At 51.4% G+C, this 11,465-nt stretch overlaps 1 protein-coding gene across 1 annotated transcript in view; it reads left to right on the plus strand.

Annotated features, from left to right (window-relative positions):
- TSPOAP1 (TSPO associated protein 1) overlaps positions 1-10,404 on the plus strand; it is a gene marked incomplete at its 5' end in the record, with an annotated part of 65,904 nt that extends 55,500 nt beyond the window's left edge. Inside the window, 3 exons of the mRNA XM_084272935.1 lie at positions 256-327; positions 1,814-1,942; positions 9,052-10,404. Coding sequence (XP_084129061.1) covers positions 256-327; positions 1,814-1,942; positions 9,052-9,267 — 417 coding nt within the window. The 3' untranslated portion in view covers positions 9,268-10,404. The remainder of the gene's footprint in view (positions 1-255; positions 328-1,813; positions 1,943-9,051) is intronic.
- Between the last annotated feature and the right edge of the window lie 1,061 nt (positions 10,405-11,465).

The raw sequence follows: 11,465 nt of genomic DNA on the forward strand, positions 1-11,465 counted from the left end.
AGGTGCTATTTTGAAGCTTTATTAAAATTGGTTTAAGAAACAGGCTCTGCTCTGGAATGAATTTATGAAATGCCTCCCTAGCACTGAATCCCACAGTTGTACACTTTGGCTGTTCAGCACCCTGGTCCTGCAGGTCTTAACACTGTGGGCTCCCTCCCCCGTGGTGAGATCTTGCAAGAAGCTCAGGATGATCTTGTGTTGCTGCCTGGAGTTTCTCACCAGCAGTTCTGTGATTTGCTCTCTTGCTCTTTGCAGGCTGAACTGACTTTCAGAGCTGGGGACATTATCACTGTGTTTGGGTCCATGGATGATGATGGATTCTATTATGTAAGTACCAGGGTTGGGAAGATCCTGTGTCTGTACCTGGAACCATGTAAGTGTGTCCAGAGCAGGAGAGTGGAAGTCAGAGAACACAATATTCTGCTTTGGGGAAAAAAGTAAACCCCTATCTGCTTAGTGTGGGCAGGCTGCTCCTGGCAGTCCATGTTCCTCTTGGAAACCCAATATCCAAATGGATCCAAATGGTTCTGAGTTTGTTTCTTGGCATGATATGCCTGCAGGTTTCCCAAAGCCTGGGGCATGGGGTTTTTTCCCATAAATCAGCTGAATCAGCATTGACTGTAGGCTGGATTGCACTCAGACATGTGGCCTTGTCCAGAGTAGGAGGCTAAAATGGTAATGTAAGGGGAAAAAAAGGCTGATGGGCCCCATCTTCTCCAGTGACTCAAGCTCAGCAAGCACTGGTGTCTGTTAACACACTGGGACTGCAGCTGCCTGGTGTGATCCAGGGCTGTGGCAACACCCACCTTCCCTGCACAGACCCCACATGTCTTCACATGCTAAAGGTCAGGTTCTGCTCCAGGTGAAATCTGGAGGGGATCACTGTCAGGGTTTGACTTCTGTGATGTGTTGGCCAGGCAACATTACTGGGGCTGGCTTTGTCTCACCCAGCTGCCTGCTGTTGAACTGGAGACAATTTTGGGGCAGTACAGCCAAGCTTGGCTCACAGCACTGGGCCCCAGTGAGCACAGAGAAACGCCCACAGGACATTGTACAGGTAGTACCTCATTCTCTGGGCTTCAGCCTGGAGAAGAGAAGGCTGTGGGGGGACCTCATTGCAGCCTGCCAGTCCCTGAAGGGAGCAGAGAAACAGGAGGGGAATCAGCTTGTTCAAAGGGTAGAGACTGGCAGGACAAGGGGGATGGAGTGAAGCTGAAGGAAGGAAGGTTTAAATTGGATATTAGGGGGAAGTTCTTTCCAGAGAGAGTGGTGAGGGGCTGGAACAGGCTGCCCAGAGAGGGGGTGGGTGCCCCATCCCTGGGGGTGTTCAAGGCCAGGTTGGATGGGGCCCTTGGCAACCTTGTGTAGCTGCAGGCCTGGAGGTTGGTGGCCCTGCCTGTGGCAGGGGGGTTGGAGCTCTGTGATCCTTGGGGTCCCTTCCAACCCAGACCAGTCTGGGATTCTTTGCAAAGAATAGAACCCAGAGCAAATCAAACACCTTTGGAAAGCCCGTGGCAGTTGCATTCCAGTTGCTTCTGGGATAGCAGTGGAAGTGTTTTTATTTTGGAGAAGTGACCATGTTGCTGGGATACATTTGTCATGCTGCCACCTTTTCTTACTCTTCTCTTTCTTTTTGTGCTTTGAATTGTGCTGCAACTAAGCAAGAATGTGAGTGATAGAATTTGCTGGATCCTCCCAACACAAGAGTGGTCCTGGGCTTGTCCCAGACCATATCCTAGTGTGACTGCTCCTCTTTTATTTCTCCATCAGCCAGGAAACTTCATGTAAGAACTGAATGTTGTTGACATTGCAGGGAGAACTGAACCAGCAGAGAGGGCTTGTCCCATCTAACTTCTTGGAAGCTGTAACCTCAGAAGGAAGCAAGGTTGAGGAGCTTCATTCAAAAGATAAAGAAGCTTCTCCATTGAGTGCTGAGAGCCAGGTAAGATTGTGTGACTTGTATAGTGTTGGCATCCAGAGTGTGACATGGCTGGAGACTGGCACTGCACAGCATGCAGCAGCTGGTGGGATCATTTAAATGACTGCATGCAGCTCAGATCATTCCATGGGAGATGCTCAGAAGTTTGGAGGGGAGTGTTAGGAGCTCTTCTTCAAGAGACTAACCCACGCTACAGAAAGGGGCCCCAGGCAGCAGCACCCACTGGGGCTTCAGTGTCATTGTGGGCAGACAGCAAAGAGCATCCCAGGTCCCACCAGTGAGTTCTTCAGATGCACATAAGGGCCAGTGGTGAAACTCTGCTGTAAGAAAAGCAGTTCAGCCAGCTCCCCAGATACAGGACTTTGCTAACATATGTTCCTATCCAAGCTGAAGAGTTCCCAAACACCAGTGTTCTTCTCATCCTGAGTTAGGTATCTCTTCATCCAGTCCAAGGTGCTTTCAGATAAATTCAAACCATGCTGGGGAGTTTCCCAAACAGATCTGTGGGTGGATTCTGAGGCTTTGAAAGCATCCCACAGATGCAGGAGATTGAACAGGTGGGCTAACCCCTTGCATGGTGTTGCTGTTATTCTTGAAACAAATGTTTGTGGGAGATGTGGGTCATCTGCCAGATTTAGTCAGTCCTTAGTGGGTGAGGCCAAACATGTGGCACCTTCCTGGACACTCCTGGACATCATTTGCTCTGTCCTAGAGAGTGGGAGCCAGGGATGGATGCAGCTTTGTCCCAGCCCACATGTACTTGATCTTCAGCTCTTCTTGGGAGTTTATTGGCACTGTCAAGTGTTGCCAGACCCATAGAAGTGTGTAAGAGCAGGCCTAGGTTGTCTTTGAGCCAGTCCTTTAGGAAGTACATGGCCCTGAGTCGTCCTCCCTTAGTCTCAGCCCAGCTCTCCCACTCTGCAGCATTCCTTGTCCTGTTTTTCATGCTCAGCTTTTCCTTTTCTTTGTGCCCACTTCCTATCTCTATCTTCAGATGCTGCCTGATCTCCTTAAGGCTTCACCTGGAGCTCCATCTCTTGCTTGCAGGCATTTCAGACCTCAAACATAAGGTTTGTGGGTAGCTTCTGGATCGTCTTCTGAATTCAGAGTTCTCTGGGTCCCTTGTGCTTGCCTGTTGAAGATACTCCTAGCCCACAAGTGCTGATCCATGCTAGGGACCTGTTACACCCAGGGTTTAAGAGCTCTGAGCTGACACAGGTCTGACTTCCTTGGGGGAAAACAAGGACTCAGAGTGGGTTTCCTTCTTCAGTTTCCCTCTTAAAATTATTTGCTCTTCCCAAATTACTCAGCTGTTGGGATAGAAGGTGCCAAAGGAGACTGCTGTGAACTCATAGCAGTGTATTACCAATCCAACCCTCCTCTCCAGCATTGCCTGGCAGCAGCAACAGCCCATTTCAGGTGCCAGGGGTCATCATTCCAGCCCCAGCCTGAGTCCTCCCAGAAACATGAGGAATTCCAGGTGGCCTTCAGGGCTGCAAAAGCTTATCTGCAGGTGTGAAGGGTTCAGCTTAGCTAGTGGTGTGTGATTACAGGTGGGTAAGAAAAAGCAGTGTGACTGATAAACAGGGTAGTACCACAGCAGATCTGCCCTTACTTATTCCTGTTTGCATTCCTCTCCTGGGTTTTACTGGTGAGGACACTGGGACACCAGTTTGACCTGCCATGTCTCAGGCTTTGTTATGAACTTGACAGGGTAGCAAGATCCTTTTCTGCTCTGGTGCTGAGCAGGGAGCACCAGCTGCTCCTGCTTGCTGTCCTGCACGTTGCTGCTGCTCCACTCTTCTCTCCCTGTTCCACTGGTGCTGGGTTCAGCAGTGGGTGACTGGTCCCCTGGACACAGCACATCAGCCCACATACCCCTGCATGCTCAGGGCTGTGTGCTTTCTCCCATGACACTTGCTTTTGGCAAACAAATGCCTTTCAAACATAATTAAAACCAACTCCTATAAATGAGCTGTGTTAGATGCTGACCTGCCCTTGGGATCTTTCCATTTGCCTCCTCTTCTCTCTGCTGGAGATCCCGCAGAGCTTCCCCTTGCCTTGGCAGAGCAGGACCCTGTTGCCTTTGGTCAGGGTCAGTTTGGTAGTTCTGGCACTTGGCTCATCCATGAGCTCCTGGTCTTTGTGGTCTGGGGACTTGGAAAACTCAGCCCATTGCAGTGGGAACCCATGAAAGCTCTCTGGGCACCACATTGCTGGCTGTGCAGTGACTGACTGCATCCTGTCCCGCTGCCTCACCCTGTCCTGGGTCGATCCTGCCTTTAACTCTTTGCACTCCTGCTTGTGCTTTGCAACTCAGGTCAATCTAAACAGCTTCCAGATAGGAAGGGGAGTGTGTGCCCCTTTTGGAAGCAGTGCATTTCCCCTGCTCATAACCAGACTCGTGTCAGTTAACATACATCATGGTTTGTGACCACCAAGGAGGGGCAGAACCCAACTCCACCCCATTTTTGGCTCTGTCACAGAAACCACAGAACACCCAGGGAAGGCAGAAGGAAACCTCCTCCTGTCAAACATCTGTGGTCCAAGGGCTGTTCCTGAGTGGGAATGAGCACTCAGTGACACAGCCATGCCTGGGGCTGTCCAGACTCCAGGGCTACGCTCACTCCATGGACGTGAGGACCTCACTTGTTAAAGCATGTTAGTGGCACCTCTGCTGCTGCTGCTTGGGATGAGGTGGGGGATGTGCAAACAAATTCCTGAAGGCAGAAGGTGCCTGGTAGCTTCTTGAAGTATTGTTTGAGTCTTCTGAAGGTCAGCATGACAAAACAGGAGCCCATCAAATTTACCAGTCCCAGCTCAAGGTGTAGCGCCTCAGGGAGCATGTGCACCCTGGCATCACAGCAGAGCTTTGAGCTTGTGTTAGAGCTAGTTCCACTTGCAACAGAAGCTTCTCCAGCATGAGGGAGTGATTTTTAAATCACTGGTAACTTCTTGGATTCAATGTTTTCACCCTGTCTGTTCCTCACATGTCCCTTCTCCCTGCTGCTGTGCCAAAGGCCTGAGGATAGGGATGATTCCCCAGCTCAGTTTGGAAAGGGAAGGTGGGGGATTTGGAATTACCTCTGAGTAAATCTTAATGCTGTCAACTGGAAAAAGTGAAGCATTTAACTTTCAATTTGACAACATTTGGGGAATAGACTGAGCACTAAAGAACACAGCACAAAGAGGAGTATCCAAGAAGTTACGATCACAAGCGAGGGCCCCGGCACGCTCATGCTCACCAACTCTGAGCAGTTGCTTTAATGCTGCACCTGTTGAATGAGTATTTCTGTGTCAGTAACATGTGGGTTCTGTCAGACTGATTGTGAAGCACCTTCAGCAAGTGTTGGATTCTAATTGATTTCATGTATTTATTTCTGCCTGTACGATGCTCCTGTGATGGTTCTTTTCTTCAGAGAATGAGGAAGAGAAGAGTCCAGTGATAGATATGAATGGTACATAGAGAGAGAGCAACCATGTAAGTCTGTATGAGAAGACCTCTTCAATCTCCCACTCAGCCTAGCTTTCTAAAGGGTCCTGCACCTGTAGTTTACTCCTTTTCTTGCTTGTAGTTGGGCCAGCTGGTTGGGGCTTTGCCAGCAAGTCCACTCCAGATCCTGTGGTGGCAAACGTTTCCCTACCACTCGTGATCTCTTCAGTGCAGAAAGTGCAATTGTTTGGAACAATTATCTGGTGGTTTTGGGGACAGTGATGGGGCTGTGCTGGATATTCAGGTTTAGAAAAGCCCCTCTTTGTAATTCAGCCTGGCACTTCCACCACAGCAACAGCCAGAGCTTCATTTGGCCCTTGCAGGATCCAGCTCCTCGGGCTGAGCACACCCCCTATTCAGCCTCTGGGTTTTTCTCCTCTTGATTTTACTCCTTCCCAAGCACAGTCCCAAAAACCCCTGCACATCATCACCTTAAAGTAATAACACTCAGTCCCTAAAACCAACCAACCTGATGTGGATAATTGTTCTGTCTGATACGGCTTACAGAAACGATTTTGGGGCTGGGAGGGTGAACCCCCTGGTTTTGGGGGGCAGTGGGAGCAGATCTGTGTTTTTCCTCATTTCAAATGTAGTTTCCCTGAAACTGTGTGAATCAGTAATACCTGAGAGCACTGAAACCTGCCCCAACCCCAAAAAGTAACAACCCTTCTGTTACCAGCCCTAACAGCTTTTAGCAGGATCTTGGCAGAGTGATTCTTCCTTCATGTTTCTCTTGGAGAAGAAACCTTCATTTTAGTATCATTTGCCTCCTACCAGATGAATCTGTGAACTGGTTCTGTTGCTTTTCTGCTATATGGAGGCCTCTGGGAATACCTGTGTGTGCTGGTGTGTGAGTGGTGTGTGTGAGAGCCCCTGTGTGTGGAAACCTCTGTGTGCTGCAGCGGGGACACGGCAGGAAGGTGCTGGTCACCCCCCTTGGCCTGTTTAATGACATGGCTGCTGCAGCACCCTTATTTCAGTAAATACTTGTGACACTTGTGGCCTCTCACTCCATGTGAGCCTTTCACACTCAGCTCTGCAAAGAGAAACTGTGTAAGGTTTGTTGGGCCACTTCAGATCTGCCCAAAGCCTGTCCTGCCTTGGCCAGAAGAAGAGTTTCCAGCGATGCAGAGACACGGAGCTGCTGCAGCCTGGGGGCACTCACACTGCCTCCACACCCTTTGGGGCTGCTGGGCCTGACAGCCTGGGGCCTGGGCTTCACTGGAAGATCACTTGCTGTGTGCTGATGTGAGCCCCACGCTCTGTGCTTTCTGTCCAATGATCCTTCATTGCACAGAGCATCAGTAGCTTCTGGAGCACAACGCAGGGGGCTACTGAGTTAGCTCTTGTGGGCCTTTTTGCCTCCATAAATCTTGCATTGCTGCCTGAAAATGGTTCATCTAGATCTGCTCAGATTATTTCCAGGCTTCTCAGACCTGAGTAGTGCTTGGACCATCACCACCCGTGCCTCACGCCTTGTGTATGCTGGGAGGCACAGAGGTTGCAGTCGATGCAGAATTAGCTGGAGGAATGGAGCTTGCAGCAGAGTGCAGCTTTCAGGAGGACCTGGCAGTGCCATCAAGCCCTGTGCAGCCTGTCCTTGGGAGCCCCTGGCCTTTCAACACCGTGCCACATGCCTGGAGAGTTGGAGCAGTGCCTCTGGAAACGTGTGGAGCAGGATTTCTGAGTGAAAGTAGAGTGTGGGAATAGGAAAAAACAGCCATTGTATCATTTACTGCAGTGAAGAGAGGTGGAGAGGAGTTACATCTCTGTCCCTGTAGCCAGAGACCTCAGCTCAGGTAAGAGAGGATGGTGGTGCTGCTTGGGATCGCTGCTCTGGGGCAGGAGCTGGCTGTCAGCTGTCTGGAGTTGGAAGAGGCTGTGTATTCACACCAGAATGGAGCACTCAAAGTCCTGTGCTCCTGTCGCTCAGGACTGACCTGATGAGTGTTGCACGTTCTGAGTGACTCCAGCAAAGAGGTTTCTGCTCATCTTGTACCAGAAGCACGTTATTCCTGTAGCAGAGTGAAGCAACTGGAGCTCAGCAGTGTAACCCCAGTGTCACAGCTGCTCTTTGTCACACAGGAGTTGAGGTGCTGCAGTGGCAGCAGGGTGACAGAGCAGCTGCCTTTGCTTTGGACCCCAGGAAATGTCCATGAAGTGCCCCATGGCACACTGAGTGTGATGGCTGGAGCTGTGGCAGAACATCAGTGCTGTGCATCAGCTTGGTTCCACAGCTTCCCCAGCCACAGGGCAGGACCAGGACCACTTCTACTCCTGGCAGAGAACTGCAAGCTGCTGCTGTGATCCTCACGTGTCTCCTGTGCAGGGCTGCTGTCTTTGCACTTTGGTAGGGCTTCCACTCCAGGCAGAGCATCCTGCTGCTGCTAGCTTGTCTTCCCCCTTGGAGCTGGGGCTGCTTGCAGACCCTTAAGGTAAATGCAGTTGGCTCTCCCTGACTTAGTGTGACCCAGCAGAGTGATGATGAGGATGTGATATCTCAGTGTGCCATGGAAGAAGGCTCCTGGCACAGCTGCAGCTGCTGTTGTGTTGTTTTGCATGATGCCCAAGTAGGATGTACAGCTGGGACCTTGGAAGATGCTGGTTTGTGAAAGATGTGTGGAAGAGAATGCAGTGGGATGGGTGTTCTCCTGGGCCTCAGACACTGAGGGCCTCTTCCCTGCTGAACCTGGCAGCTTCTCAGGAAAGCTTGTCCTGATGGATCAGAAGTGGTCCCTGCCAGACATCTAAACCTGGTGAGAGGAGATCCTGAGAAGGCTGGGAACTGCCAGTGGTGTGTTGTGAAGAGGAAGCTGAGCCCAGGACTAGAGCACATTCTGATCTCTACAAGCCCTCTCAAAGGGAGCAGCATACAGTGCATCGTTTGGGGCAGTGGGTCCCAGTGACCACTCCCAGATGCTCAGGCAGCTGCTGAACAGCAGAATCACCAGGTTGGAAAAGACCTTTGAGATTGAGTCCAACTGTACCTGTCCTCTGCTAAACTGTACCCCTGAGGCTCCTCCATGTCCTGTTCCATTGCTGGGGCCACTGGAGACCACCAGACTTTGCTTTCTGCTGCTCCTGCAGCTGGATCTGGTGGACACAGAGTTGATTGCAGGACTCTGAATTTCTCCTCTTGCCGGGAAGGGCACAGCCACTGTTGCAGAAACCTCTCCCAGCCCTACCAGCCTCCTTGACCTTCTGAAAGTCTTGCACAGCCCTTGTCCTTGGTGGGTTGTTCTTTCCTTACTGTCCTGCCTCCTGTCCCAGCCCAGGCAGCCAGCAGGCATGCACAATGTGTGAGCATCCATCTGTGCTGTCAGGAGGTGCTTCACTTACAGGGTCTTCAGCTGTGAAGCAGCATCTTTCACCAGGTACTCAGCAGGGCTTTTCTGCTGTGCTTAGCCCAGAGTGAAGGAGTTTGAGTGTCTGAGCTCAGGTGGGGTCTGGGGAATGGGTATGAGCAGGTTGAAATCCACTGGAACCTTCCTGACAGGCTCTGCAGCTGAACCCTGCGGGTGGGGAGGGGAGAGGGTTCTCTGGCTGAGATGGTGATGTCTTAAATCAGCCCTAAATTCTGCTTTTTTTTCCTTTTGCTTTCTCTTTTTTTCTCTCTCAGTTAAATCCAGATGGGTCTGTGTATCAGAGCGACTCCTCACCGACTCCTCCACTTCTCCCACCTTCCTGCCTTGTCACGGGCGAGCAGTGCCCAGAGCTGGCATCGCTGCCCCTTCTCCCCTGTGGTGAGGAACCTGCTCAGAATAAAAAGAAGAGAGGCTTCTTCTTCAAAGGCAAAAAGCTCTTCAAAAAGCTTGGGTCCAGTAAGAAAAACTAACAAGGGATTTACTGTTGTGTGAAGCTGCCTGTGCAGTCCACGCAGGTACTGCTGTTCAGGAGAAGCCTCTGCAATAAGCTGTTTTAGGGTGTTTTCATAGGGGAAAAAGTGTCTGGTGAATAGAGAAGACTCTGGTGGGTCTGTGAGCTGTGGTCTCTGCACAGAGCCCACCCATGGAAGCCTACCCAGCATGGGCAGTGGCCCTGGACACTGTCGTGGCACTGGGGTGCGTGAGGCCACAGCTACCTCAGCAGTAGCGTGTCCTGCTCCACGCAGCCCTCCATGCACACCAGTTCCCTGTAAATATGTGAATTTAGAAGTTATATTCTGGCTGTAAGTTAGCTCCATGGCTTTTCCCAGCAAAGCCCCAGCCCCTTAGGAAGAGATCCCTTGCACTCCACACCCTGGTATTTCTCTGATCTGAAGGGAGGTGGTGTCACCTCCTCCACTCCCCGCAAAGAAGATTTGCACTTCTCTGTCCCTGTGAGTCCCCTTCCCTGTCTCTGGGCTGATGAGTGAGTTCTCTGTACTGTAACCACGTGGCTGTGCCTCGGAGCATCCCCACTGCCTCCACCACGGCTCCACACTGGGATGCCCATGGAGGAAGGGACGATACCCTGGAGGGGTCGATACCTCTGGTGTGGGCTGCTCTAAGCTGCTCTTGGCTGGTTCACCTGGACCACATGCTGGCTGGGGACTCCGCCTTATTTATTTACATCTCTATTTATCTATTTATTTCTATTTATTTATTTATTTATTTCTCACCTGCCTCTTCTGCAGTTTCTTTGGCTGTTTCAGGGGGGCTGCTCCTGAGCTGGAGTGTTCGGAGAGCAGAGATGGAGAAGGGGAGAGTTTGCAGATATTTTTCATATGAGATGATGTGTTCCCTGAGTTCAGACACATCCCTTTCCTAAGCCACGGAGAGTTTTGTACTTAACATGGTTTCTATCCCCTCCAGTGTTCCTTTTGTTGCATGTTTCAGTGGGGTACTTGTTTGGAGAAGGACAGTTGTGTGAGGTATGTGAGCGATGCCAGCACGGTGTCCCCAGGTGTTGGTGATACGGTTTATGTTTTTATTTAATATCAAATTTTATTATAATAAAGTCTATTTTCACAAAAATACATTTTTCCTTATAAAAGCAAGTGATTTGGTGATGCTTCTTCTGTGGCGGGACGGGCGGAGGGGAAGATGCTGCTGGTGACTTGCACCCTACAGCTGCCCTGCAGCACCCCAAGCACGAGCCCCCCTTCCCTGTGACCATGGGCTGAGGTGTCTTGTCTGGGAGTGAACAGTCTCTGCTGATCTCTTTTCTTCATCAGCAGAGGGGTGGCAGCAGGGACAGGGAGGGGATTGTCCCTCTCTGCTCTGCCCTCCTGAGGCCCCAGCTGGAGTCCTGTGTCCAGAGCTGGGGCCCCAGTACAAGAAAGATGTGGGACTGTTGGAGAGGGGTCAGAGGAGCCACGAAGATGCTCAGAGGGCTGGAGCAGCTCCCCTACAAAGAGAGGCTGAGGGAGCTGCGCTGGTTCAGCCTGGAGAAGAGAAGGCTGAGGGGGGACCTCACTGCAGCCTCCAGTCCCTGAAGGGAGCAGAGAAACAGGAGGGGAATCAGCTTGTTGAAAGGGTAGAGACTGGCAGGACAAGGGGGATGGAGTGAAGCTGAAGCAGGGAAGGTTTAAATTGGATATTAGGGGGAATTTCTTTACAGAGTGGTGAGGGGCTGGAACAGGCTGCCCAGAGAGGGGGTGGATGCCCCATCCCTGGGGGTGTTCAAGGCCAGGTTGCATGGGGCCCTGGGCAACCTTGTGTAGCTGCAGGCCTGGAGGTTGGTGTCCCTGCCTGTGGCAGGGGGTTGGAGCTCTGTGATTCTTGGGGTCCCTTTCAACCCAGACCAGTCTGTGACTCTGTGACATACCTGTGGAGAAGAGCTGCATCTTTCTTGCAGATACTGGCTGCTTTTCCAGTGAAGAAGGGCAGGTGGACTGGGATAGGCCCCTGTGTCTGCTGATGCAGCCACTGCTGTGCTTGGGTGGCAGCCTGAGACAGTCGTTGCTTTGTTGGAGTAAGTGGCCCCAGTAGAGACCAGCCCCACCCCAACAGGTTTGTAGATGGAATCTGCCATCCACTTGCAGGCTTCTGATGCAACTTCCAGGATCTCCAGCAGTGACTGGTCCTGTCCAGCCAGCAGGACCTGCCCAAG

This window comes from Gallinula chloropus (genome assembly GCF_964237585.1).
Source record: "Gallinula chloropus genome assembly, chromosome: 19".
NCBI classification, from domain to species: Eukaryota; Metazoa; Chordata; class Aves; order Gruiformes; family Rallidae; genus Gallinula; species Gallinula chloropus.